The sequence below is a fragment of the Stegastes partitus genome, unplaced genomic scaffold (genome assembly GCF_000690725.1).
Source record: "Stegastes partitus isolate 25-593 unplaced genomic scaffold, Stegastes_partitus-1.0.2 Scaffold278, whole genome shotgun sequence".
NCBI lineage: Eukaryota > Metazoa > Chordata > Actinopteri > Pomacentridae > Stegastes > Stegastes partitus.
In genome coordinates this window covers 353584-379928 of record NW_007578009.1, presented here as the reverse complement: position 1 = coordinate 379928, position 26345 = coordinate 353584, and the positions used below count along the sequence as shown (strand labels likewise).

The 26345-nt window shown below is 40.0% G+C and overlaps 1 protein-coding gene across 5 annotated transcripts in view; it reads left to right on the top strand.

The window, feature by feature from the left end:
- Positions 1 to 26345, top strand: part of kif1b (kinesin family member 1B) — a 62050-nt gene that overhangs the window by 21003 nt on the left and 14702 nt on the right. The window contains exons 7-29 of one of the 5 annotated variants that reach the window (XM_008282581.1): positions 149 to 260; positions 1740 to 1817; positions 1924 to 1989; positions 2173 to 2190; positions 2559 to 2634; positions 3121 to 3199; positions 3325 to 3467; positions 4171 to 4212; positions 5905 to 6038; positions 7662 to 7741; positions 8727 to 8802; positions 10179 to 10258; positions 10697 to 10803; positions 11164 to 11247; positions 11471 to 11651; positions 11789 to 11861; positions 19228 to 19333; positions 20282 to 20430; positions 21726 to 21904; positions 22589 to 22726; positions 23691 to 23942; positions 25721 to 25839; positions 26162 to 26247. In XM_008282581.1, coding sequence (XP_008280803.1) covers positions 149 to 260; positions 1740 to 1817; positions 1924 to 1989; positions 2173 to 2190; positions 2559 to 2634; positions 3121 to 3199; positions 3325 to 3467; positions 4171 to 4212; positions 5905 to 6038; positions 7662 to 7741; positions 8727 to 8802; positions 10179 to 10258; positions 10697 to 10803; positions 11164 to 11247; positions 11471 to 11651; positions 11789 to 11861; positions 19228 to 19333; positions 20282 to 20430; positions 21726 to 21904; positions 22589 to 22726; positions 23691 to 23942; positions 25721 to 25839; positions 26162 to 26247 — 2458 coding nt within the window. Of the gene's footprint in view, positions 1 to 148; positions 261 to 1739; positions 1818 to 1923; positions 1990 to 2172; positions 2191 to 2558; positions 2635 to 3120; positions 3200 to 3324; positions 3468 to 4170; positions 4213 to 5904; positions 6039 to 7661; positions 7742 to 8726; positions 8803 to 10178; positions 10259 to 10696; positions 10804 to 11163; positions 11248 to 11470; positions 11652 to 11788; positions 11862 to 14038; positions 18024 to 19227; positions 19334 to 20281; positions 20431 to 21725; positions 21905 to 22588; positions 22727 to 23690; positions 23943 to 25720; positions 25840 to 26161; positions 26248 to 26345 lie in introns of those variants that run through there. The other 4 variants (XM_008282582.1, XM_008282583.1, XM_008282584.1 and 1 more) reach the window with 4 other exon arrangements.

Genomic DNA, 26345 nt, shown 5'->3' with positions numbered 1-26345 from the left:
GATAGCTCTAGTAAAAGCCAAAACCATGAATTCGGCATTAATCTTGCAAAATAATGTAAAAGGAAAAATGGTTAAGGTGCTCAGACAACTATTTAACATCCCTATTGTGTTGTGTTGCCTAACTATTTCCATATGTGCTAACTTACAGAACTGTGGCTGCCACCAACATGAATGAGACCAGCAGCAGGTCCCATGCGGTTTTCACCATTGTCTTCACACAGAGGAAACACGACAGCGAGACAGACCTCTCCACAGAAAAGGTTTGAACAGACTTGAACCTTCTGCTTCTTAAATTAGATTTTAGATTTTTTTTTTTTTTTTTAATATAGCCATTTTTTTATGTTTTCCTTTGTTTTTAGCTATGATGTGCCCAATGGTCCTCTCAGTCAGTGGTGACTGGAGAAGGAAAAGAAAGAGCCATTTTAGATTTGACTTTTAGCATTTCCTCTCACTCTGGAGACACAAAGACCAGTGTGTTATTGTAAACACAATGCCTATTGTGTTTAGCTACTATATCAGAGTTTACTGCCTGGCTGCATCTCACTTGAGAGGAATGCCCGATTTTTTTTTTTAGACTGGTTTGCACTTTTTTCTTGATATTTTGGATGGTTTGATTTTTTTCAAAGTTTTTGAAAACATTATGAATCCTGTATTTTGTGATAAGTACTTCCATTGCTACAATGATGATTTCGTCTTCTCAGTTTTTTGTTGTTCAGAGTAGTGATGGGAATCTCACAGTATTCAAACATTCTAATCCATTCCTGATCTTTGGGGTCACAGTTTGATTTAGAATTGATTTTTAATTCAGTGAAGTAAATAAAGGGCACTATACTTCTGGCTCTTACTTCAGTCATCTGTGTGCCAAAACTCTGATTCCTGCCCTATTCCTACTGAGCTGCACATGAAGCATAGCTGACAGTTAAGCTAACAATGTATGATGAGGGTCATTCTCTAACCCCGACCTTCATGAGAGTATGCAGCTTTATTATTAAATTGTTTTCTGAAGTTATTTTCATCAGTTAACTGCACCAGTTGGCAGGAAGCATTTTACAATCATTTTTCTTTACGTAAAAACTATAAAATGAATGTGTAATTAACTGACCAACATCGCTGGGTAAATGTTTTTATGCAAAAACAACAATTGCTATGTGTGCTGTGTTGTAAACATTATGTCTCCGGCAGTGGAGAACAGTCTCCCTGCTGCAGTGCTAGTAAAGGGAAAGCCATCATTATCCAAAATGCTGTGCAGGCACAGATTTTTGAAAAACAGACTACACTGTCAAAGTTATTTTCTTTCAACCACCAGAGTTGGTTGAAGTTTTGTAAAGTGCCGCAGGGTGCTTGAGTTCAGTGCTCCACTATGCTAACATTAGTCTGTGATGGCGTACAGCGTATCTACAAAATACTTGAACTCAAACTAAACACTAATTACTAAGTCAATACATCTAAAATGTGCCTGAAGACTTTTTGAAGATGCACTACAAGATCATTTTAGTATGTGCACACTGTACACCAGCTACATGCTGCACTATGTCCTTACAGTGAAGTTCTGCCTTTTTTATTTCATCAACGTAATGTTTTACAGGAATCTATTTTGGGCATTTGTGAATTGATTGAGAGCTGCAGAGAATCAGAACTGCAAGTCTTATGCGAATCGATTTTTTTCTTCACCCGCCCGTAATTCATATGTATATTATTTATAAGCTTGATGCATCTAATGCGTTTCCTCCGTCCTTCAGGTCAGTAAAATTAGTCTGGTAGACTTGGCAGGGAGTGAGCGAGCAGATTCCACTGGAGCTAAAGGTACCAGGCTAAAGGTAAGACTTCCATCTGCACAAACATCTAGCAACTTTATGAACCAACTGGCTAATATCACCTTGATGACTCTGGAATAAACATTTTTCTTTGTGTGTGTGATTGCAGGAGGGAGCAAACATCAACAAATCTCTCACCACGTTAGGAAAAGTTATCTCTGCCCTGGCTGAAGTGGTGAGTGTTTTATCATCTTGTTTTTTTTTTCCTTTTCTCTCATTTTCCTCCTTTTCAACCTTTCTCTTACCCTAGATGACTTGACCCTACCTTCTCAAGGAATTAATGTATGTAGCCTGGCATGCTGTAATGTCTGCCCTTCTTCTTTCTCCTCTCTTGTCCTTGTAATGCTTGCTTACACAGGACAACTGTACCAGCAAGGTAAACCCTTTGACAGCTGAAACACTAACCTCCGATTCATCCCATGAGACAGACTTGACAGCCTTTTGCCATGTGCACTGTTGAAGATGCAGAGATTTAGTAGCTACGATTCTTATTACCCCAGTGCTGTGCTTTTAGGCATCATGCACAATTAAATCCACAACTCTTGCACTAGAGACAAAATCGCATCAAATCAGCCCTCCGCTCATTTAAACTGACCGCTTTAGCCGTTAAGGTTTATGTTTATGTTGCATCATAATATTGTTGAGTCTGTACTGTCATCCTTAATTTCATGTTTTGAAACGCAAAGCGTTACATCAGATATTAGTTTTTTCCTGTCTGATATCTTGGTGTTTTGTTTACTGCAGAGCAAGAAGAAGAAGAAGACTGACTTCATCCCGTACAGAGACTCTGTTCTCACGTGGCTGCTGAGGGAGAACCTCGGTATGACCTTTGGTGTCACTTGATAAACACACTTTACCAGCTGAACATGGTGTAATTTATGCCTGAAAACTGTGTAGGGAAATTCTCACTTCTGGACAGCAAGAGAAATTGAGCCATTTGTATAATGGAAGACGAAGGAGGGATAAAAAAAATGACTGGAGCTGGAGTGTACATTACCCTGCCAATTTAAGAACGACCCTGTCAGCAGACTGTATTTCAACCTAACTAGACAAGCACACTCATCCCCTTGGTTCAGGCACACGTGTAGGAGAGGTGTACAGTATATCTTTAGTCTGGCATGTGTAGTACACAGTAGTTTAGTCTAATAAAGTGGAAATCTTACATTAGTGGAATTAGTTTCCAGCACTCATTTTGATCCTAGTAGTGTTTTCTTCTTAACTGAGCATTTTTACAGCAGTGCAGTGGAAATCGTGTTGTATTTTAAATTGAATTAAAAGTCAATCTTTGCTGATCTTTTGTTATCAGGTGGAAACTCCAGAACAGCTATGGTAGCTGCCCTCAGTCCTGCAGATATCAACTACGATGAAACCCTCAGTACACTCCGGTAAGGTTTCATGCCAGGATGTACTGTAGATACTAACTCAAAAATAATTACAGCTATGTGTGTTGTATGTTTTCATATTTAAGCCCTTCCAAATCAAGTTCATTATTTTTATTTTTTTTTTTTAGCTATGCTGACCGAGCCAAGAACATCAAGTGCAATGCTGTCATCAATGAGGATCCCAACAATAAGTTGGTGCGTGACCTGAAGGATGAAGTGGCTCGACTGAAGGAGCTGCTCCGTGCCCAGGGCCTGGGAGACATCCTGGACAGTGAGTTTAATGCTGTCACAGCTGGTCATATTTGCAGCCACATGGCTTCTACCTTCTCTGTTAGGGCCTATCACAAGCTGGCAACATCTTCTGTTTTCGTTACTGTCTCATTGCTTCCAGCCATCTATCTTTGTTTTCATCATAGTGCTTGTACTTGTGCCTGTTACGAAACTAAAAATATATAAACAGCTTTTTAAACCTATTTACCTTCATACTGGTTATATTATGCCTCTTTGCATAGTAAACAGTATAGTGTGTATTTTGTAGTGAGTGTGCTGATTGCTGTAGCACACTACATTTATAGAATATTCAAGGTTTTTTATTGCACAAAATAATTTATGAAAACGTATATCGTCACATTTGGCTGATTGTGACAGACAGCACTACTGGTAGTTTAAAACTACATAAAGTGTCATACTTTATTTGCTGCACACAAGAGTAATGGCTCGTAGCCTTGTCAATTAGAGACATAATTTACCCATTAGTGACTTCTTATAGCTGAAATGATTAATAACCTGTCTACTTGCTAATGCCTGCTTAGCTCATGCCTAATGACATGGTACTTAACAAGTCATTCCATTGCATTTCTTCTTATCCTTGTTATCATTCACATCCAGCTCTCTAAGAAGTTTCTGTAACCTTTTCCTCCCATTCTGCTGGTGCTGACCTCTGACCCTTCTCATCTTTTCCTGCTTCCCCTCAGTTGATCCTATGGGGGATGATTGCCCAGGAAGTGGAATCAAATGTGTGTATATGTGTGGTAGTCATGCATTGCATATCACGATTTGCCCTTATGAAATAGCTAACATTGCTTACAACCCCCATTACCTGTATTTTAAATCTGCTAGCAGCTTTGCATGTAATTGCTTAAAATAGCAAAAGCTTAATAGAAAGAGACTCTAAAATGCAAGGCTTCTATAGGTGTGCTGATCTGGCAAGAGCTAGCATGCCTCTAGGTTAGCATGCTCTGCGCTTGTTTTTCTGTTATTTTTCAGAATGATGGGCGTGAGGCGGCTATTTAGAGGCTTAGATCCAACTGTATTATAGTCACTTTTGTAATTTCCCTTTTAGAAACATAGCTTTTAGAATAGCGCGTCAGTTTTCCCCACCCCAAAACAACTCCCATCATTTTATAACCATGTCTCACTTTCTTTGACTCACTTTCTTAAGCGTCCTTTTCTTGCCAGTGGACCTTTCTTCTTTTTATTGTTTTCTTTCACTAATCATCCACTGCAGGTGACAGTGCTCAAAGCTTTAGAATGGCACTTCTGAGTTCTCAAGCTGAGGCTCAGAGCTACAGACGAAAAGGTGCATAACTTTACATTTCTAAATAGCCGCACCAGAGGTGTTTGTATACAGAGTTGACTAACTTTATGTGCTTTAATAGTTTGTATTGAGTAGTTAGTTTGGTAGTATTCCCTCTGCTGTTAACACTTCTTCCCTCCGTCCCTTTATTGCTAATATTCCAGTAAAATACTCTTTATCTGGAAAGTTTTTCTGAACAATAATAGATGTTGAGTCAGATCAAAGTATACATTTGATCCTGCGCTATGTTCTACCTCAGTGGAACAGCTCAACACTTATCAGACCTATTTTTTTGGATTTAAAAAAGCACATGTCTTTTTAAGAGACACTTGATGCCATTATATTGACATTAGCCGCCTGACCTTTGCGTGAGGCTGCTGTGGCTTTGTAATGGTGGCTGCGTGAGTGCACGTGTGTGTGTGTGTGTGTGTGTGTGTGTGCAGTGAATCAATCTACTCAACTGCGGGCTGAACTTTTACCGCATGTGTCAATGACTCTCGTCTGTCCTTCTGCTGGACGTTCTTGCAGTTTCCATCTTGCTCCCATCCTGTAGTTGATACACTGATAGCAGTTTTCACACAGTGTGTTGTCATTCATGTCTGAGTTGAAGTTTGCATCTCCCCACTCCTGAACCTTGTACACACTGGAAATTAAGAGCTCAGAGTTATTTGTACCACGCTAATATTCTGACCTACATTAAAACAGCCTGAAACCTTTTAAACAGAATAAAGGCTGAACTCCAATGCATTTTTTCTAGAAGAGTTGGAGTAATCAGACTGTTGAAAACTACCTGGAGTGAAAACTGCTGCTCTCCGTAGCTGACCATCATGCTGGGTGTTTGTCTTTACCCTCTGACGTACAACGTGTGTCTTACATTGGTCTTTCCCCCCTTTGTCCTTTCTCTTTCCCCATCTCTTTCTCTCTCTTCTCTCTTTCTTCTTATTTGATATTTGGTTCCTCCATTTTATGTGGTTTATTCTCTCTATCCTATCCTGGGTCTACCCTACTTCTTTCTGTGTTCTCTATCTCTCTCTCTCTCTTGTTGCTGGCTCAGACCTCAAAGACATTCAGAACAATAAGCATAGATACTTGATAGCCTCAGAGAACCAACGCCCTGGCCATTTCTCCACAGCCCCTATTGGTTCCCTGACAGCCTCTCCATCCTCTGGCTCACTAAGCAGCCAGGGAGGCCTGCAGTCAGTCACCAGCATCCAAGAGCGCATCATGTCCACACCTGGAGGAGAGGAGGCCATTGAAAGACTCAAGGTAAAGTAGAAAGTGTGGAATGAAGCAGTCTCCAGATCACACATATGTCTCTAGTTAAGAGGGAAGAAGGGCCCCACAGCTATCTGCCAAAAGAAAAAAAAAAAAACCCCAGCTCTATCCACTTCAGTCTCGATTTTAAGTTTTTTTTTGTTTTTTCTTATTCACTATAGATATGAAAGATAGAGCTCTTAATTTGTTTCTTTTTGCTGTTCAGCCATGCTTTCAGTCGAGCTAAATGAGGATCTGTGTGGTGCCAAGTGGGGCAACAGGCTGGCTTGTAAATCTTAATGAAAGGTGTTTGCTGAAAGGAAATTTCCAGAATGTCAGGCTGATTTAAGAGGAAAAAATCCATAGACGCCACTAAAACATGCTAAAATTACCAAAACATGTTTCATAGCAAGTTCTTAATATATTTTTATATATATAATATATATGTGCGTGTGCATTTTATATATACTTCACTGCCTCTTAATATGTATCTAACATATTTTTTCCCCTTTTATGGTGATAAATGTGTATTTACCACAAGCGTGGAGTATAATGGGAATTGTTTTGTCTTGTACATGTTGGTAATAATATAGTCTTACTCTCATTGTTGTAGTCTGAATATATCAGTTATTGTCACAGCGTTTGATTTAAACAGCATAAAAAAATACACAGGCTGTAGTGTTTTGATTTCTAAGTAAGTTTAGCATGTTTTAGTTATGCTTAAATATCTGATTAGATTGGCAAACTAATTAAAAGTCAGAGAATTTACTCCATCCTCAAATTCATTTCATGTCAAGATGGCTGTTGTTTAATTTTAGCCCACACACAGCCTTTAATAAAACCTGTTTTGCCCATCAGTCCTCATGTGGCCTCTCAGTTTTATATCTCTCCCACTCGCAGTGGGCTCCCTCACGCTGTAGAAAAGGTAGCACATTGGATGGCAACAACCAGCCATGAGGAACTGCAGTTTCCATGGCAACCATGGTGCCCAGTCTGTCTGTCATCCAATGACGTCAAGCACCACGCAAACACGGAGGAAATTGGACCAAAATAGATTCAGTCTTATGGGCTCTTGGCTTTAATAGTGAGGCAAAATATATTTACATTCTAAATGCGTTTCAGCTGTTTTGGTGATCCAGGAGCAAACAGTGAAGGTTACTATTACAGGTTTATTATCATGTTCAACTAAAATGACTGTACACTGCTTAAAAAAGACATTCACAGGAACTAATCAATATCAGTATCCAGAATGATAAATGTGTAAATAATTATTTTTAAAATGATAAAGAAGACGTAGTGACTGTGTTGTTACGATATGCTTATTAGAGCTCAGTGTTGTTGTATAATAAATACATAGCAGTATGTTACCACTGGCCCTGTTTATTGAGATTTGAGTTCTGACCCCAAATGTTTATTTTGTAAAAAAAAATAAATAAACTAAAGGGAAAAAAAAGAAAAAATCAGCTAAACCAGGAAAACAGGTTTGTCACTGGTATAACAAACCACATCTCAAGAAAACCAGCCTGGGTGGGCTTGTTGTTCCTCAAGTAAACGTATTGCCTTTAATACATTGCTGATGGTTCCAGTTACATTACACTGGTTGTGTTTTTCTCACACTTTGCTGCTTGTGTTCAGGAATCAGAAAAGATCATCGCAGAACTCAATGAAACCTGGGAAGAGAAACTGCGAAAGACTGAAGCAATCCGCATGGAAAGGTCAGTGTTGGCAGACAAAGTCTGCTCATTTCCATCTGTAACTCCCAACGGGGGAGATAAGTGTAGTACGTGTGCATCTACCCCTTCCTCATTATATCCTGTCCGTCTTATTGTGGGATTTATGGTCTATTTCAGCTGCATGTCAGATGGTCTGATAGCAGCGAAAAACTCTTCCTACAACTCTCTGATGTCTACATCGCCCATTATTTGTAACTTTCCAAAGCCAATGATCCAACATTTACACCCACTTCACACTGTGATTGGCCAGCTGTGTCTATGTGTCAAGCATTGTCCCTCTTATTCAAGCTCTCTTTTGCTTCTAAGCTACTTGTAACTCATTTCATGTGTGCAGCTAAATGCACTATCAGTGTCTCCCTTGAGAGATTGTCTGAAAATATCGCTGTTATCCCCATTTTTAAATGATGACAGCCATGTTTTCTGTCTGCCTTCCAGTGTGGCTGTTCAAGATAACATTGACTTTCAATACTGGATCACAGTAAATCCTAAGCACTAGTTCTTAGAGACCATAACACAGCCCGCAGACAACCCTTGTAGCGCTGTCTCTGTCTTGTAACCCCTCTGTGCTGTCTGTCTCACTTTCCTCACCTTTCTGTCTCATTTCCTCTGCACCAATTCTGTCTGTTTCCCTCCTCTTCTTTGTCGTCACACTCTGCTGCACAAACTCCCCAATCCCCCTTTATCCACTCATCTGTGGCTGCAGACACCAACCATTTTACCGTCTGTCCACTGAGTTTCGCTGATGCCATTCTCTGCCTGTTGTCACACCACAAATGACTTGCTCTAATGTCACCCAGCATCAGTTGTCAACCTCTGCTGTTTATCAGCACAAAGTGAAAATAAATGTGGAAAGTTCCAGTATCTGTTGCAGAAAGTCTTGGCAAGAAATTACAAATACCATGCTGTTTAACAAAATAGTTCAGTATAAATGATATTTAATCAGTTTACTCTTTTGTCTTCATTACAGGGAGGCTTTGCTTGCAGAGATGGGTGTGGCCATCCGTGAAGATGGAGGCACTTTGGGTGTATTCTCTCCTAAAAAGGTAGGAAAACCGGCTGGTTATAGGATGAGACACGCTCCTCTTATGTCACACGAGTGTGTCAAGTTTCCCATGGGTGGTGCTGCACACCCTTCCTCAGTCACTTCATAACTTCTATTTTCCATGTTGTCTTTTTCCATGGGAATCCTCCCTGTTCTGGTTTTTCTCACTGCTCACTTTATCATTCTCTGTCTTTCCACTCTTTGTTATTTGCTTCCTTCACACACTCAGCTTAGCCATGACAGGACATTTGATGAGCAGTTTGATTGTTTTCCCACCAAGAAGGTTTGTTTAATGAAATAAGAAGACAAGACACCTTTCCTGCACTAGAAGTAGCCCCATATCTGACACTCTAGTTAAATCTTAAGTAGTGATTTAATATCAAAGGTATGTCTATTTGCATGGTCCAGACCCACACCTTTTGTGGTTCTGGAACATCTTTAGTTCCCTTTTCCTCTCCATGTTTGACTGACAGTGTAACATGAGATCAGCTTTAACATGATGGGCTAGTATTCAGATTTGACAAGTGAATTTGTATTTAAACTCCAATGAAGTTAGACCACTTACACCAAGGTTTTGTTTGAATATAATACTTTGCTTTGAGTAGATTATTAAAGCCTTTGCTATAGCTGAGTAGATCTCTTAGTGCTATCATGAGGCTTATTAAATTAAAGGCAGTGGTACATTCCCTTCCCTATCTTTACTTCTCCAGCAATTAAAAGCAGAACTGTGGGACTGCAACATAAATACCAATAAAATGGTAGAATGTGCTTGTCAGCAAAGTCACGACTGTGGCAGAGAATGAGGTTTGTTAACTTTTAATCACTGGCTGTTCAGAGCCAGCTGTGACTGTATGAGCATTGGTTTGTAGAAAATTCTCTTCACTGAAATTATTCCTGTCTTTAGACATGCTTTAACCCCTCCTCCCCTCTTCTTCTGCTAATTGTTGTGTTTCTTTTTTCTTGTTCACATCCACTTGTCATCCATTAATTTTTGTTTTCTCCTTTCACTCACTTGCTCTCCACGGTTTAGCATTTCATTGAGAAGCCTTGTGATCTCTATACAGACTTTAACGGGGTGTTTTCCCCAAAAAAGGTTGGTGGTTTGGAGACGTAGCTTTTAGGATCCTTTGTAGTAGTTCTGTCATGTATCAGACTGTAGAGGTGTCAGGACGGTGTGACTGTGATCTTTTCTGTCTATATTTGTTTACTGTATTTTCCAAATCAAAGGGAAGCAGTAACGTTTGATGTGAAAATAAGCCCCATTGACTGGCATTCCTTGTATTGGTATAATTTCTGTACTGCTGATTATTGATAAAAGTAGTGAAATTGCATACATGTTTTTGTGGTAAACTGTCTATCTCTTGTGTTCTTTTGTAGACTCCACACTTGGTGAACCTGAATGAGGATCCTCTCATGTCAGAGTGTCTGCTCTATTACATCAAAGACGGAATTACAAGGTAACCAAAATTTGAATGATGACACTGAAATGCTGCTGAAAGTGTGAAAGGTTTTGCATTTCTACTTTACAGGACCTCTGAAGAACTACTGTATTTCATTTTCCTCCTTTTATGTAAGGCAAAAGTAACTTTCAGAGTCAAAGGCTTGAAATCTGCCACATCACAAAAATTTTTCCAGTCTAAAGTTACTTTCCTCCCCTCTTTGTCCTTTTGGTCCTCTGTATAGACTATTCCTCTTGAGTATTTTGTTACATTTGCACCCTAGGGGGAGAATAAGTGATGAAAGATGAAGGCACCTATAGTGCTTTAGTGCGGCCTTCTCCCAAGTAGTAGTTTAAAGCTTCCATTTAACTCTCTCTGACTTTTTACCGAAATGGCTGACAATGCAATGAGAAAGCACTGAGCAGCCTCTCAAAATGTCCTCTATGATCGTTTCAGGGTGGGTCAGGCCGATGCTGAGAGAAGACAGGACATTGTTTTAAGTGGTGCTCATATCAAAGAAGAACACTGCATCTTCCGCAGCGAAAGGAATGCCAACGGAGATGGTGAGACATAGTATTAGGAGTTTGTTTGCTTATGTTTGGTGTGTGTAGGGATATGTATTGATTTTCAGAATTTCTTGGAATTAAGCAGAGTTGATGGCAAGAATGTAAATGTTTTTTCTAGTCTAATCCAAACACTGATACCGTTTCTCCCTAAATACATGCATAAGCAACCCCAGGTTTTGTCAATCAATGACACCAATGCATAAATATAGACTCAAAATTAATTTTCTGGTGCTAATGGAAACATTAGGCCACTATATACGTACAGCGGCTGAGATATTTGTCCTTTTTTCATTTAAATGTGAACAACGATGAGCTTTTTCCGAGTGACTCAATGTTGATTGTTTGCTTTTGCTGAAGTCATTGTGATGCTGGTGCCCTGCGAGGGATCAGAAACCTACGTCAACGGCAAGCGTGTTGAGGATGCAATCCAGCTTCGTTCAGGTGCGTATCTCATTTATGTGTGCAAAGTTGTGAGTAAACTGTATACATGTGGGTTACCTCTGTACTAGTTCATTTATATAATGGGGTCTCCAGTAGACAACATGATTAAAAAGTTGGAACTCTTACATTTACACATTTCTTGCAGCACTGAAAAGAAACATCTTTGCTAATGTGATGCCTTCCATGCTTTTTCTTGCCACACATGTGTGCTAACCCGTTTTAGGCAACCGTATTATTATGGGAAAGAACCATGTGTTCCGGTTCAACCACCCAGAGCAGGCCAGAGCTGAAAGAGAGAAGACGCCATCCGCCGAAACCCCTGTGGAGCCGGTGGATTGGACGTTTGCACAGAGAGAGCTCCTGGAAAAACAGGGCATTGACATGAAGCAGGAAATGGAGAAAAGGTATGAAATCCATCGTATTTGCATGATTTAAATGAATTTCTAATAGCGATAAGTAGTGTGTGGTTTCAAACACTGATTCTGTAGTATATTGTTAATTGTTTGATATGTTTCACAATCTATTTTACTCATTTGTGCAGACTCACTGAGATGGAAATCTTGTACAAAAAAGAGAAGGAAGAGGCAGATCAGCTTCTGGAACAACAGCGGCTGGTGAGTTCAGATAAGCTGAAATCTGATCAAACCCACTTGAAAGGAATCAGTGTGTTTTCTGTCGTCATCATTTTAGAAGTTTGAGTCAAATAAGTGCGGAGTGGGTTTTATAGAAGTAAAGCTAAAATTCGATTTTTCTTTTTGCAAGTTAATTAGAAGCAGCTTCTTGAGTGATCCAGTTAGTTTGTGATATTCTGTGTGTGATTTTGAGTGTTATGTACTTCAGGATATCTGTAAGTGGAATTCAAAGCTAAAGCATGGTGTCTTATGGCCAAATACAATCAGAAGCTTGTTTTTTGGATGATAGTTTCACTTGGTCCATTTAAATCTGACTAGTACTAATTCTCTCTCAGAGTTCTGACACTTTTGAGATGTGTGTGCGTGTGCGTGTGTGTGAACCACACTTTTACTCTTAGCGCATGTCTGTTCTTCTTGCATGGAAGTTTTTTCTGGTTTGAGACAGATGAGCTTTTACTTGCCTTCTTCTTGAGTTTAACTGATTTTTCTGTAGCAATTTGATTGAGTGAGAATTAGATTGTAAAGCTTTCCCCTTTCCAAATCCCTGTTTCCTTTTTTTCTTGTGTCTTCTATAGTGGATCTGAATCTTGCAAAACAGCAACTTACAGTTAAAATTAATTTGATATTAAGATAAAAATTCCTTTAAAAACTGAATATCAGCATTGAAACACATGCCCACGTTCCTATAAAGTGACGCTGCTTTTGCATGGTTCATGTTAATAGCATGTTTTCTTAACTCATTCAGTACTGGTTCTGGACTAAGTTGCAGTGTTTGCTGTCGAGCTGGTCAACTCTGAAGTGGCTGTTGATTTGCTTGGATTAGATTTCTACTCTAGTTTTCTTGCTCTGTTTTGTCCTGAGTTTCATCTTTTCAATGCAGTTGCTGACATGTACAATGCATTGTGATAACAAAAAAATCCTGCTGTAGTTTTCGACAGATAGTGACAATGTGGTTTCTCATTGACTTCTTTGGCTACCCATCTTTGCCAGCCTTACCTGGCATCTCTGTAGCTCACTGAGGGCACGGCTCAACAACAGAGTTATCACTGCTCACAGTTGAATCAGTGAATCACAGACCTCTAACAGACTCTTGTGGTTTTATGTGCAGAACTTACCGGCACAGGTTTCAGACTCTCAGGGACATAACATGTCCAATTCTAGGCATAGATACAGTCTCACACACAAGACCTGAATTATCTGTACCTACTGGTTGTGATCTGTAATGTACCTTGTCTACGAAAAATGAGAAACTGCATTTTTTTTTCCCGACTAACAACTTTCTTGTAGTGGATTAACACTTATCCTCACTTCTGCCTCTCCTCTCTCTACTGGCTTTCTGATCAACTGCAAGAACACTCTGTCTTCTAACTCACCGCTAGTACTAAAGCCACTCAAACCTTCTGGACTAAAAGGGGAAAGCTCCAAAATCCATCTGCTGCATGCATGCCACTGTAGCATGTTTGGGATCCAGCTTTTCAAATCACACAATTTTCAATTAAGAAGAGGAATATCACAAAATAATTCAGAAGTGCTCCAATCAGCAACTATCATCTATTGATATTTCCTTTCTAATCATGATAGACATGCTTTACCTTTACTTTTAATACCAATATGCAACATTGGGAACAGTTTTTCCAAAAATATGAGATGTAAAAGACCTGATTTTTAGTGACCATTTTAAAGAACATAAATTCATATCCATATTATCATTTTCACTGGAGAAATAAGAGAAAGAAAAACTGACAAGAAAGTCAATGGAAGCCACTGTTTTTTGTGTGTTCATTTGTTTGGTATTCTATCTTTATTTTCAGTATAATTCTGGAAAATTATGCTGCATGTTGCCATACATCTTGTATAGTAATGATGTATGCAAGATGTTTAGATAGTATTATTGCAGTGTAATAATAATTATTATTATTTGGTAAAAATCCTAAATCTCAAAATTTTGAATATCAAAGTTCTGTCAAAGCTAAAGACAGACCACCATATTCCTATTCAACTTTGACTTAACTCATAATTGAAGTTCCCATGTTGCATATTTATACATTTATTCATTCTTTTATTTTAAAGCCATCCTTTCATCTTCCTCCTGATTTCCCATTGTAATTTCTCCTTTTTTTGGGAACCATTTCGTTTGTGTCCTGTGTTGTTTTCTCAAGGATGGAGACTCTGATAGTGGTGATGACTCAGATAAGAGGTCTTGTGAGGAGAGCTGGAGACTGATCACTTCCCTGAGGGAAAAGCTACCTCCCAGCAAGCTGCAAACCATAGTGAAAAAGTGTGGATTACCCAGCAGTGGGAAAAGAAGAGAGCCAGTTAAAATGTACCAGATCCCTCAGCGACGCCGCATCACCAAGGACTCCAAGTGGGTGACCATCTCAGACCTGAAGATCCAGGCAGTCAAAGAAATCTGTTACGAAGTAGCGCTCAATGATTTCCGCCACACGCGGCAGGAAATTGAGGCATTGGCTATTGTAAAGATGAAGGAGCTCTGTGCTAGCTACAGCAAGAAGGACCCCAACGAGCGGGACTCGTGGAGGGCAGTGGCTCGGGATGTTTGGGACACTGTCGGAGTTGGTGATGAGCGCATCGAGGATGTCATAACTAATGGCACTCGAACAGGAGGGGTTGTTATGGATGAGCTAAAAGTGCACATCGATAAACTTGAGGACATCCTGCAGGAGGTGAAGAAACAAAATAACATGAAGGATGAAGAGATCCGTGCTCTCCGGAGCAAGATGGTCAAAATGGAGAAGGTCCTTCCACTCATCACCCCAGAGGGCCAAGAAAAGCCTCCTAGCTCAGCGGCATCCACTTGTGCAGCCAGAACTCCAAGCCCTCGGGAAGGAAAACCTCCTGTGCCTGAAAAGCCTGAAAAGCCTGAAAAGCCTGATGCGGAGGATTTAGATTCACTAACAGGCCAAAGTACAGGAGATGACTCAACCCTAAAGCGAGGCCACATGCGCTGGATGCGTCAAGAACAGATGCGCCTCAAGAATCTTCAGCAGCAAGAGATCTCCAAGCAGCTCCGCCGGCACACCGGACCACATCGCTTTATACCCCCGGAAGACCGTAAGCTACGCTTCCCCTTCAAAAGTAACCCCAAGCACCGCAACTCATGGAGCCCCGGTACTCATATCATAATTACAGATGAGCAGGTCATAGAGCTAAAGGTGCCCAAAGAAGCTGTAGAGGAAGAGGAGGGAGAGAGCCTGGCTGGAGAAGGAGAACAATCTAGAGACAATATTGCTGCTGCAGTTGTCCACGTCACTCCTCCATTGCCAAGCCCATCGGTTCAGCGCAGAAGTAAAGACTTTGAGCAAGGTTTTAGCCAGGGTCAGAGACATAACTATAGGAACAACCAGCACCAGCAGCCCCATGAACGAGGCCGCAGCAACTCTTTTAATCACCGCCAGCGGCCCTCTGGCTCCATGGAGTCACTGCAGCAGTCTGAAAACAACAGGAGGCATACACAGGCCTTCTACCAGCCCCGCCACCATCAGAACCAGCCAGCACATCCCCAGCCTTACCATCAACAACAGCCCTGCCACTACAATAGCATGATGTACCCAGATGGTAGCTTCAATGGCTACCAGCAGTACCATCACACTGACCACGCTAGCCATCCGATCAACTTTCAGGCTCCTCCACGAATGCGCAGGCAAATGTCTGCTCCTAATCTAAAAGCCAGCCGAGAGACGACAGTCTGAGAGTGACTTTGGGAACGAGGAACTAATTTGATACACTTTTAGTAGGCAAACACATTACAGATCACAACAGCTCTGACAAAACTGACTGTGACTTTTGCACTTGATCAGTGTGTTACTGGTTGATCCAAGTATTGTATGTATTATAAAAAAAAAAAAAGACATTTTATCATCATCATCATCATAATATATGCCATTTTTATCAGTTTTTGCTGCATCGTGTGCATTGTTATCACTAGCACTGGGAGAGCTGTCATAAGGATATGAAGCCAACATATAAGGGGACTATTTTTTCACAAGAGACATGCCATGCCTACTCTGTTCATTTATCAGCATTTATGACAATTCATGAATCATGCTTTGATTTGCCAAAATTCTTTTCACGGTTGAATTTCTGAGTTTACATTTTTGCCATTTTAGTATTGATTAATGATGAATGTTTTTAGCCACTATAGTATGAACACTTTGAAGTGTCTAATTTTCATCAAGACTTTTGTTGTTGCTGTTGTAGTCCAAATTAGGAACGGTGGACACCCTATATTTATTTCTTTCTACGTAACGTTAAACTGAATGTTAGGATGGGAGTAAAAGTTCTCTTTGCAATATTACATTTTGTGTTGTACCTCATAAAACATTTTCTGTTTTTAAGCATCATTGGCCGAGATCTGGAATCTTAAGACCATTTTAAAAGTTATGATGGAATAACTTGATGACTGACGAGTCAGTTGTGTGCCTTTTTAAACAGAGACTGAAATAGCGTTTAAAGAAACTGGTATTCAAAAAAGTGCCTTTAATGCACTAAACTGTATTATTACTGCTATGCATTTGCAATTCAGTATTTTCTCTCCCTTCCTTTTAATTCAATGCTCTTGCATATCGTTTCAGATGAAGTAAAACTTCATAACTTATCTAACCAAAACTAACTTTTTAGTAATAACATTCAAATCCTTAGTAAGCCACTTAACTGCTTAAGCCCAAACTTTTTTCTTGTTTTTCTTTCTTACTCTTTTTTTTTTTTTAATGATTTTCAAATATGTAACTGCCACCCACTTGTATTACAGTATTTTGCACTTCCTCAAGTGATGGATAAGCTGTATAATTAGTTAGTTAATACACTAATTTCAATGTTAAACAAGTTACTCTAATTCTAAAAATGTATATTCTAAAATCCCCCTAAAATATAAATATTTTAATTGATAGTATGTTCTGTCTGGATCCTGGAGCTCAATGAAGATCCTATAAACTGAAGAACCACTATGTATGAATGCTAAGAAATGGATCGAGCTTATAACTTAAAGAAAACTGTATCTGTTCGAAAGTTTCCCTGTCACCAGGCCAGACTGTTCAGAATACTTCCCCATTTTTCTTTCTGTATGAGCCACACGGTATGAACTGAGCTCTGATTTCTGTTTCGTCCAGTCTTAAAAGTTACATTTTAGGTTTGTGGTTCACTGAGTAAGCACAGAGTTCACTGTGTTTCCAACGGCTACCCTACCGAGTGTTGTCATGGTTCCCAAAGACTGGCCTTAAAAAATGTTGGAAGAAGGACAAAGACTTGAAATGTTTGCATAATGCTATTCATGAGAAATATCCTTATCAAATGAGATTTTGAGGACTGCCTTGTTTTAGCCGCATCAAAAACCATATAATCATGCGTCCCGGATGAGAGACATATCAGAGTAGTGATCTATGAAATCAGTTGTCCATGTCTGTGTTTTCGCCTCTGTGCTTTAGCTGATGCTTATTTGGATTAGCAGCAAGTCTGTGCGTCAATCTGTCTTTTTTCGCTGCCTTCGTAGCTTTAAAAGAACTCATTGATTATTAGAATTCGATGCCAGATGGCCTTCAAATCATTTCAGAGATATGGTGACACTCAGCAGCAAGGGACTATCAAGATGTTATCCCTGGTTTTGGAATGATGAAATCATTTTCTGTTTTATGCTATAAGTTTTGACACTATATATTCTGCCTTACTATGCTGTAACAAAAAAACCAAATGATGTGACATATGCAGCCAACCTGCGCCTCGTATTTCTTCAGCCCTATTAAATGCTCCATTAAAGAATGTTATTTAACGTATGCTCCGGTGCTGATGGCGACCAGGTAAGCTGGAAAGTATACAACATCAAATTAACTGTGTACAGTGTACTGTTCTTAAGAAATACGCATATATCTCTATGATAGGTCTCAATTCTGAGTGTCTGTTGAGTGTTTGGATTTTACAAAATATCAAGTGCCTCATTGTGGCTGTGTACAAAGTTGTGTTGCTCCTTAATCAAGCGCTTTGTGCAAACATACAGTACCTATTGGAACAGTATTGTCCACAGGTTTGAGAAAAAAAAAAAAGGATATATCGCATCTATGTGTTGCTGGAGGTTTGTTTTCAAAGTATGACTGAAATAAAATGACGCGCTCCATGTGCAGTTATTCTTTATAAGTGGGTTGTGTTTGTTTTTTATTGCCTATAAACTAGTATAGTCAGATCCCTGCATGTATGCACAGTACAGGAGTGATCATGTGAGACACTATAGAATGTGGTTAGGTCAGAGATACTTTAAATGTTTACAATTAATTTGACTATTATCGACAGAATCCGCCACTAGAAGATTCAAAAAAGGTTTATTCTTCCCTATTTCCTTTCACTGTAATTATTTAATACTACATTCTGGCAGTGTTGCACATATGTTTGTAACTTAGGATGGGGATGAAAGTTATGTCACAGTTTTTCATTTAATTCTTGCCATCATCAACTTATTTGAGAATTTAGATATTCTCAAACGAGCCATGTAAAATGGCTTCAGCTTACATCATGATACACACTGTGTTTATATGGTACATGTGTTCATGTCAAACTTACAAGTATACTTTGAGTAAGACGTGAATTTTTTTTTTGATCGGAGGAATTAAGCCGTCAGCTTGTTGGTCGGGTTTCAGCAGGGAGGAGGTCAATGACAAATTAAAAGGCTGCATTGTCTTCCCAGAAGACTGAGAACAAACAGGATGAGGTCATCGGGACCACAGCCTGTCCCGCTCTGATGATGATGGCGCCCCTCATTGGATTACAGTTGACTCAGCGCCTCTCTTCTTCCACTCCAGCCATTTCTCTCAATAGATAGTTTTTCATTGTTTCATAAGGTTTTGTTTCCAGAACTATTTATGCTGGTTGCACAGAGGAAAAAGTGAGAGCTCGATTTTTAGTTTAAAACCAAGCTCTTTAATTATTTATGGCTTTTTAGTTCTGGATTATGTCTGATATTTTATTGTGCACAGTAGATATGCAATTATTGATTCTGGAAAATGTTTTATTCGAGCAAAGTAATCCATAACTTGCACTTTAATATTTTATGCACAGTGCATCCATAATATAAAAATGCACTAATATCTGCTATCACGCCACTGAAACTGTAAAATTCTCTTTTACATTATGCATAACACTATCTACATATCCAACAAGTGACTAAAAGTCTTTATTGCTAGATTTCAGAAATAAAACTCAGGTAGCGTAGCGATCCTGACACGAGCCACGGTTTTAGTTTGAAATGTGAAATGCGTTTCTAAGGGCTTGCTGAGCTCACCTGTTGTTGCGGCTGATGGACACTCGTCCATGTTCTCTGTCCTCCCCTCTGTGTGTTGGTGTCCAGGTTTACGAGAGCAAATTGCAGGAACTTCAGAAACAGGTGGAGACTCGTTCTCTGGTAGCCGAAACACCTGATGAAGAAGAGTTGGAGGAGGAAGAAGAAGAGGAAGGTGTGTACGAAAGCTTTTAAGTCTGGGAGATTTTTTTTTCCTTTTACGGCACATACTATATATGAGCCCCACATATGCTGTATAGTGTATGTAAATATATATATGAATGAACTGTGTGTTTTCTTCCACATTTTGTGTCCAGAGCCTAAACTTCTTGGATGTGCGTATATTATTCCCATATATATATAATATCACCGTCATTCTGATTAAGATTAATTAATAGCTCCATACTAATTACCCATTGAAGGTATTAAACTCGTAAATACATTGTATATCCTCTAATTTCTTTTAAATAAACCATGCTACTAACGCTTTGTAACATTTTACTTGATGTCTGAGGGACCGTACTTGGAGTTTTTTTTTAATGATTTAGCCACAAATTGCCTACAAACAGGTGCTGCAGTTTATGTTAATTGATGTGCAGCACTGGTTTCTATCATATTTGGTACAGATGGAAGGTGGGTAATCCACCACCATCATTACTCACAATTACCTTACACTTAATTTTAAATTTAGAGTCTCCTCATCCATCCAGGTAGCATTACGTTTAGTCAAAATAAGATTGTTTATTTGATTAATCAGTAGCTGACACAAATTTGGTGACAAGGCTAAACCTTGGTACACACCAGACTCACATGTTCTCATTTCCAGAAGCAGTGTTTGTTAATTTTCATGCAACTGAGTCTGTAAAATCTGGTACTGAATGTCCCTGAACACCTCTCAAAGAAATAGCTCTCAGTACATTCACTGCTTGCGCGACTTAGAATAAAGGTGACAAGATCTTTCATGTCATGAATTATGGAGAAATTCAGGCATTTAAGTAGAACAGAGCTGTGCTTGGGCTTAAACAATTAAAACCGCTGGTATGGTCCTTCTGGGTATAACTGTATACTGTGAGTGTATTTTAATGTATACTATGTGTTAATCTTGCCTCCCGTCTCCACACAGTGCCGTGGACTCAGCACGAGTTTGAGCTGGCTCAGTGGGCGTTCAGGAAGTGGAGGTACCATCAGTTCACCTCCCTGCGTGACCAGCTGTGGGGGAACGCGGTGTACCTGAAAGAGGCTAATGCGATTAGCGTGGAGCTGAAGAAGAAAGTGAGTGAAATGGTCTTTCAGTTGTCTTAGTTTAATGTTTAAAAATGTAATTCACATCCCAAAAACAGAAGAATATGAACTTGCTTTACTGACAGGTCTAACACAGGTTAGACAGGCACATTTTTTTAAGTGGTTTTTGATGATTACCAGAAGGACCCAGATGGAAACCCGACATTTTTTTCAGTTTTTACAGTTTTTGTGGCTCTGGTGAATCTTGTAATTGTAATACAGATTTCCAATAGTGTTCATCCTGTTCAAACGGCACAACTTCCCATATGTGGCTGTTTTAAGATACTAAATAGCAAGACTATGCAGAATGCATACAAAGACTGTTTTTGTTCATGCAATTCACTATCCTTCAGTCATTTCAAACTAGGGGCTGTGTAGTCTAGAGTCTGGTAGCCCCTTCCCTCCGCTCTCCTTAGGGTGCACAGTTTACTGGCAGCCGCATAGAAGTGACTCACCCTCATAGCAGTAACCCATCACGTCCTCAGATGTTTGACTGTGACGTAAAAGGACGCACATACATTAATTCAGCTGACCAGATTTCTAAACCCAGACCCACATGATGATGTCCTCAGGCCTGGAAGAGCATCACGAGGGGAAATTCACAGCGTCTGGTGATGTTTATGGCTCAGAGACTTCAGGCAGTCCTTAACTGTATAGATTTTCCACACAGTACTATACATTCTGATTTTTTTTTTAGACTTCATGTCAAATACCAGTAAACCCTTAAACTTTGAGTACCAACTACATCCCCCATATGGTTTGTTTTATATCTACACAAAGCTTCTCACATTTAGACTTCAAACAGTTGAGGAAAAAATTGAAGAATTATACTTGACATTTGGTTTGGACTGTATGTTTGACATAATGCACATGGTAGTCTTTCTAACTCTGCCAGAGCACAGCAGTGATTCATTGTCACTCAGAGGAATTGAATTTGTTACAAATCAAATGCTGGTCTTCTACGGTTTACCTTCCCCACCGGAAGACTGGCGTGATTTATGTTCTTGTCACCTTCTAGGCGCTACTTGATTGATACCGGAGATGGGCCAACTGTCACATGACATTTTCAGACTTTTTTTTTTCCTTCTTTTTTTCCTTGAGGCTTCTGTCTCTCTGTAATTTATATCCAGAGTTGTTAATTGGTTTAACATTTTGCCCTCAGAGGAAGAGAAAGGCCACAAAATGGAGGGTGCTTCGCTACCTCAGTATATCAACCTTACCATACTGATGTTTTCATTCTACTTTAACTTATTCTTACTTTTCCATCTGCCTTTCCTTTTCCTCAGGTCCAGTTCCAGTTCGTCTTGCTGACAGACACGCTGTACTCTCCGTTGCCCCCTGAGCTCCTGTCGCCAGAGCCAGAGAAAGAGCGTGACCCCAGACCTTTCCCTCGCACCGTGGTGGCCGTAGAGGTTCAAGATCTGAAGAATGGAGCCACGCACTACTGGTCCCTTGAAAAACTCAAGTATGCTTCTAACCACACCTGCTTAAACTAGACCTGGGTTTAGTTTGAGCATGTATATGTATTTGAAGATGATCTACTTTGAATACGAATTTGAGTTTGACAAGGTTTTTCCATTACAGTGTTAAATTACCTGTTTAGAAATTCTTAAAGCACAACTTCTCCCTTCTGTGGATCTGCAGACAGTTTGCATTTTAAAAGTTTAACTGCTAGATTCACAGTGTCTCTAGGTACATCTCTACTTGTGCAATGCAGTCCTCAAGTGTCTCAAAACTAATAAACACCTGAAGCCTAGATTTTACGTTAAACTAATAAATATGAAAAAGGACTTCCAGTGACAAACTCTAAACATACATCCTTCTGCACAGTGAAGGTCAAACATGCAAGAGAAGTAATATTTCCAAAGCACTTTTTTTTTTTTTTTTTGAAAGGGGACTTCAAATATGTAACCACACCAGTTCAACGTATCGTCAATGATCTTCTCAAAGATGTCTTTCTTCACTCTGCTTGCTGTCAGATCATTTCTCACGGCTTCGGTACCAGAAAAATCTCACAACCCAAACACAAAGATTTATGAGGACAGATATCTCTACATCTAGCAGCTTCTCTTCCCTCCAGCTGTAAAGTGAGCTGTACATTCTCATCCCGCCTCCATTAATATCGAGCGCACTCCGTCGTCATTTGCAGGCAGCGGCTGGACCAGATGAGGGAGATGTATGACCGCGCCGGAGAAATGGCCTCCACTCACCAGGAGGATGGCGAAGGCTCTCTGACAGGAAACGACCCCTTCTACGACCGTTTCCACTGGTTTAAACTTGTCGGGAGGTATGCAACACAGAAAACCAGAAGACACACATATGTAGCTGCACAGTCATGTCAGATGTCTACTCTGAATTCATTTTGTCATGCTGGTTGCTGCCTGTTTGAACAGGTTGTGTTGTCGTGACTTATGAATCTGACACGACATTTCATTTTTCACTTTCATCACTTGTCATTGGAGTCACATGTATGAGTGATATCACATGTTTACACTTTATCATTGTTGATTTTTTGTTGTTCATTTTAATATTTCAATGCATTTTCTTTTTGCCATGTGTGCTGCATTTGTGGCTTTCTTTTGTGCATTTATTTTAATGTCATACCAATGTCCCTTTGTATTTACTCATTTCATTTGACATCACATGAGTTGTGTAAATTATCCCTTTTTTTTCTTCCATCCTTTGCTGTGTGTGTTGCCGTTCTCATGTTGATGTTGCCTGTAATTCATACGAAAGCTTGTCACCAACACAGTGGATTTGGATAATGTGAACATTTGTGGCATTTTGTATTCTATCCTCTTTCACCCAGCATACATGAGACGATTTATACGTTAATCCTTAAAAGTGCCGTTTCATTTTGGTTTAAAATGCTCACGTTTCCATAAACTGCTCTGACACCTATTAGCTTAATACCTGCTCTTTATGAAATGAATCCTACAGCTACATTTGCAATAGCTCCTCCAATTGATTTATTGGAGTGAATAAAGGCCTATAATTACGGCTAGAAAAAAAGCAAGCCATCTTTGCTGATGAGTGTCCAGCTACAGTTAGTTGATTTTTTTTTTTTTAATTATAGGTTGTTTTGTGTGATTTGTGGTAGGAAATTACTACAAATAATTCTATATAAAATGCTAAAGTGAAGGTTGCCATACTTCCTGAGCTGCTGCGTCCTGTTTTAACTCTGCCATCACTCCACTGTTACCTTTTTTCCTTGGTTTTCGCTGCTGCTCCCAAACTACCAACCCTCTAAGCTCCCCCATCTTCCACGGTTGCGTTAATGAGCACCTGGCCGACCGCACGCCCTCGCCCACGTTCTCCACCACCGACTCTGAGATCACAGAGCTCGCCGACGAGCGCCAGAGCGAGATGTCCGACTTGATCGACGACGAGGCGTTTGTGGACGACACCAGCTCGGACGCCGGCACCGAGGAGGGCTCGGACATCTTCAGTGACGGCCAGGACCCCTTCTACGACCGCTCCCCGTGGTTCATCCTGGTGGGAAGGTTGGTGACTGGCAGTGGCTTGTGCTCATCCTCCACATGCAGGCTGGGGAAGGAGTTTGGAGCTGATGTTGGCTTAATTAGGTTTTTGCATGCAGATATAAAGGAAAGTGAGACAAATGGGGAAAAATGATCAAGACAAATGACTGTAGGTGATAAACCACCTCTTGTATCATCATGCAAATAAAGGATGCTCGTGATTTTTAGGAGATTTTGAACAGACTGACATTGCACTCAAAAACAGTGCAGTAGAGATGTAAACACAGCAGCATGTCTGATACTATACACAATCTGTTCATATATTAGCTTAACAGCTGGCAAGTTATAAGCTTACAGATGTCAGTAAATATTGTGAGCATGTCACTTACTAATAATTAGTAAAGCCCTCCTTTGTGAAAGAGTCAGATCTTGGACTAAAAGCAGTCACAGATAAAATGGACCCCTTTTGAATTTAATATGATTAGTCATACTTCTGTGCTCACAGGGCTGCTTTTTATCTCCAACTTTTAATTTAGACTGAGTCCCCAAAAATTGAAAAGCCATCATCTTTTTCTTTCCACCTCCTCCCAGCATGATGTCTCATCCCCCGCCACCATCCCAGCGCTCACCGTATTAACTCCTCTCTGTGTGTGGAATACATGTATTTGCTGTTTTAAAGCTAATTAAATGTTTGTCATTTATGTTTTTTTTTTTTTTATCCTTTAAACCTTGGTTGATTTTTTTTTGTTTATTTTATTTATTACATTGTGTTTATTTTATTTTTCTTCACAACTTTGTATTAACATTGTTCATGAAATGTACTGTAGTTTATATTAACTCCCTAGCAGTTAATTGTTGTTTTACTTTACCTTAATTCATTGTCATGATGAAATAATATGCAGCAGCAGCGTTGAAATCACAGCACACGTTGTACCAAGGCTGTAGCCTCGGCGCTGTAAACATAATAACTGGGTAATAAACACGGTGCCATTCTCAGAATGAGACGACAGATTCGTGCAGGCTTCAAGCCAAGCCAGACTCTGCTAAGCTGTAGCTCAGCTACCTGCGTCAGTGTGACTTCAGAGCTTTTACAGATTGATATCTCTCCTCTGTCTTGGCCTTGATTCTCCCAGCACTGGGATGGAGAGGATAGGGTGGGGGAGTGGCAGAAAAGGAGTAGGTCACCGGGGGTGCAGAGAAGCAAATCATGTCCCACAAAACAAAATGTCAGTGAGTGTGTAAGTGAGAGACTACCAACACCATAACACAACACAATAAACCACTTTTTACAGCCTTTCCAGCTGCATCCTGGGCGATCTGTCATCACCCTGTCACTCAGTTTAAAAATAAAACACAAGGTTTAAGCTGCTGCTGATTTCAACGCCCTGAAGCATGTTTGGTTTTATGTTCACTTTGGGTTTTTTTTCATTTGTTTTTGTTCATCCCTTCACACATATGTCACTAATATTTGACTGTATGTTATTGTAGTCCCTAATCTATGCTAAACACCGGAAATGTTTGTGCACAAGGTAAAATGTTCAAATCATTGGAAAGGCATATTTGTCAATGTGTAGAGAAATCTGAAAACTGTCTCCAAGTCGCTCCTCAGATTTTTTTTTTCCTAAAGTGTATATTTAATCTGCTTTCAGAAAGCTTAATTAAATGCAAGAGATGTCAGTTATGTAACCAGACAGCATACGCCACCATGTATCCAGTGTTTTCTGCTTCATAAGACTGCAGCGGTTGCTCCACACTGCGCCACAATCAGCTTTTCATATCTCTCCCCTCCTGTTTACTCTCAGAGCTTTCGTGTACCTGAGCAACCTGCTGTACCCCGTACCACTGGTTCACCGTGTTGCCATAGTAACAGAGAAGGGCGAGGTGCGTGGTTTCCTGCGCGTGGGGGTCCAGGCTATAGCTGGTGAGTAATTAATGAGATTCTTTAATGAGCGAGACGATTGGAGCAGATAAAAACATTGCTGCTGATAATATACGAGTGCCATATGTTGTCTTAGAGTCTTTATGCTGCTTCATTAATGTATTTTACTCAAACCAAATGACTTGATGAATGCGTGGTTCTGTTTTGATAGCAGTGTGACGACATGTTGAAGGGCTCTTCATGCCACTGATCTGCTGGCAAAGAAAAGATTCCCTTAGATTTTCCTCTGCTTTTGATGTGCTTTGGCGGTTTAAGTCAGCTGCGTCTGTGATACATCCTGATAAGATGGTTTGTCTTTCTGTAGCTGACGAGGAGGCTCCAGACTACGGGTCAGGAGTTAGACAGTCAGGAACCGCCAAGATTTCCTTTGATGATGAATACTTCAAAAAGGTGAGCCCTGAATCAGATGAAAGGCGTTCAGAACTCAGAGACACACTTTTTCTGTGCGTGAGACGGTGGGTGTGTAATATTTGGGTTAAAACATCAAG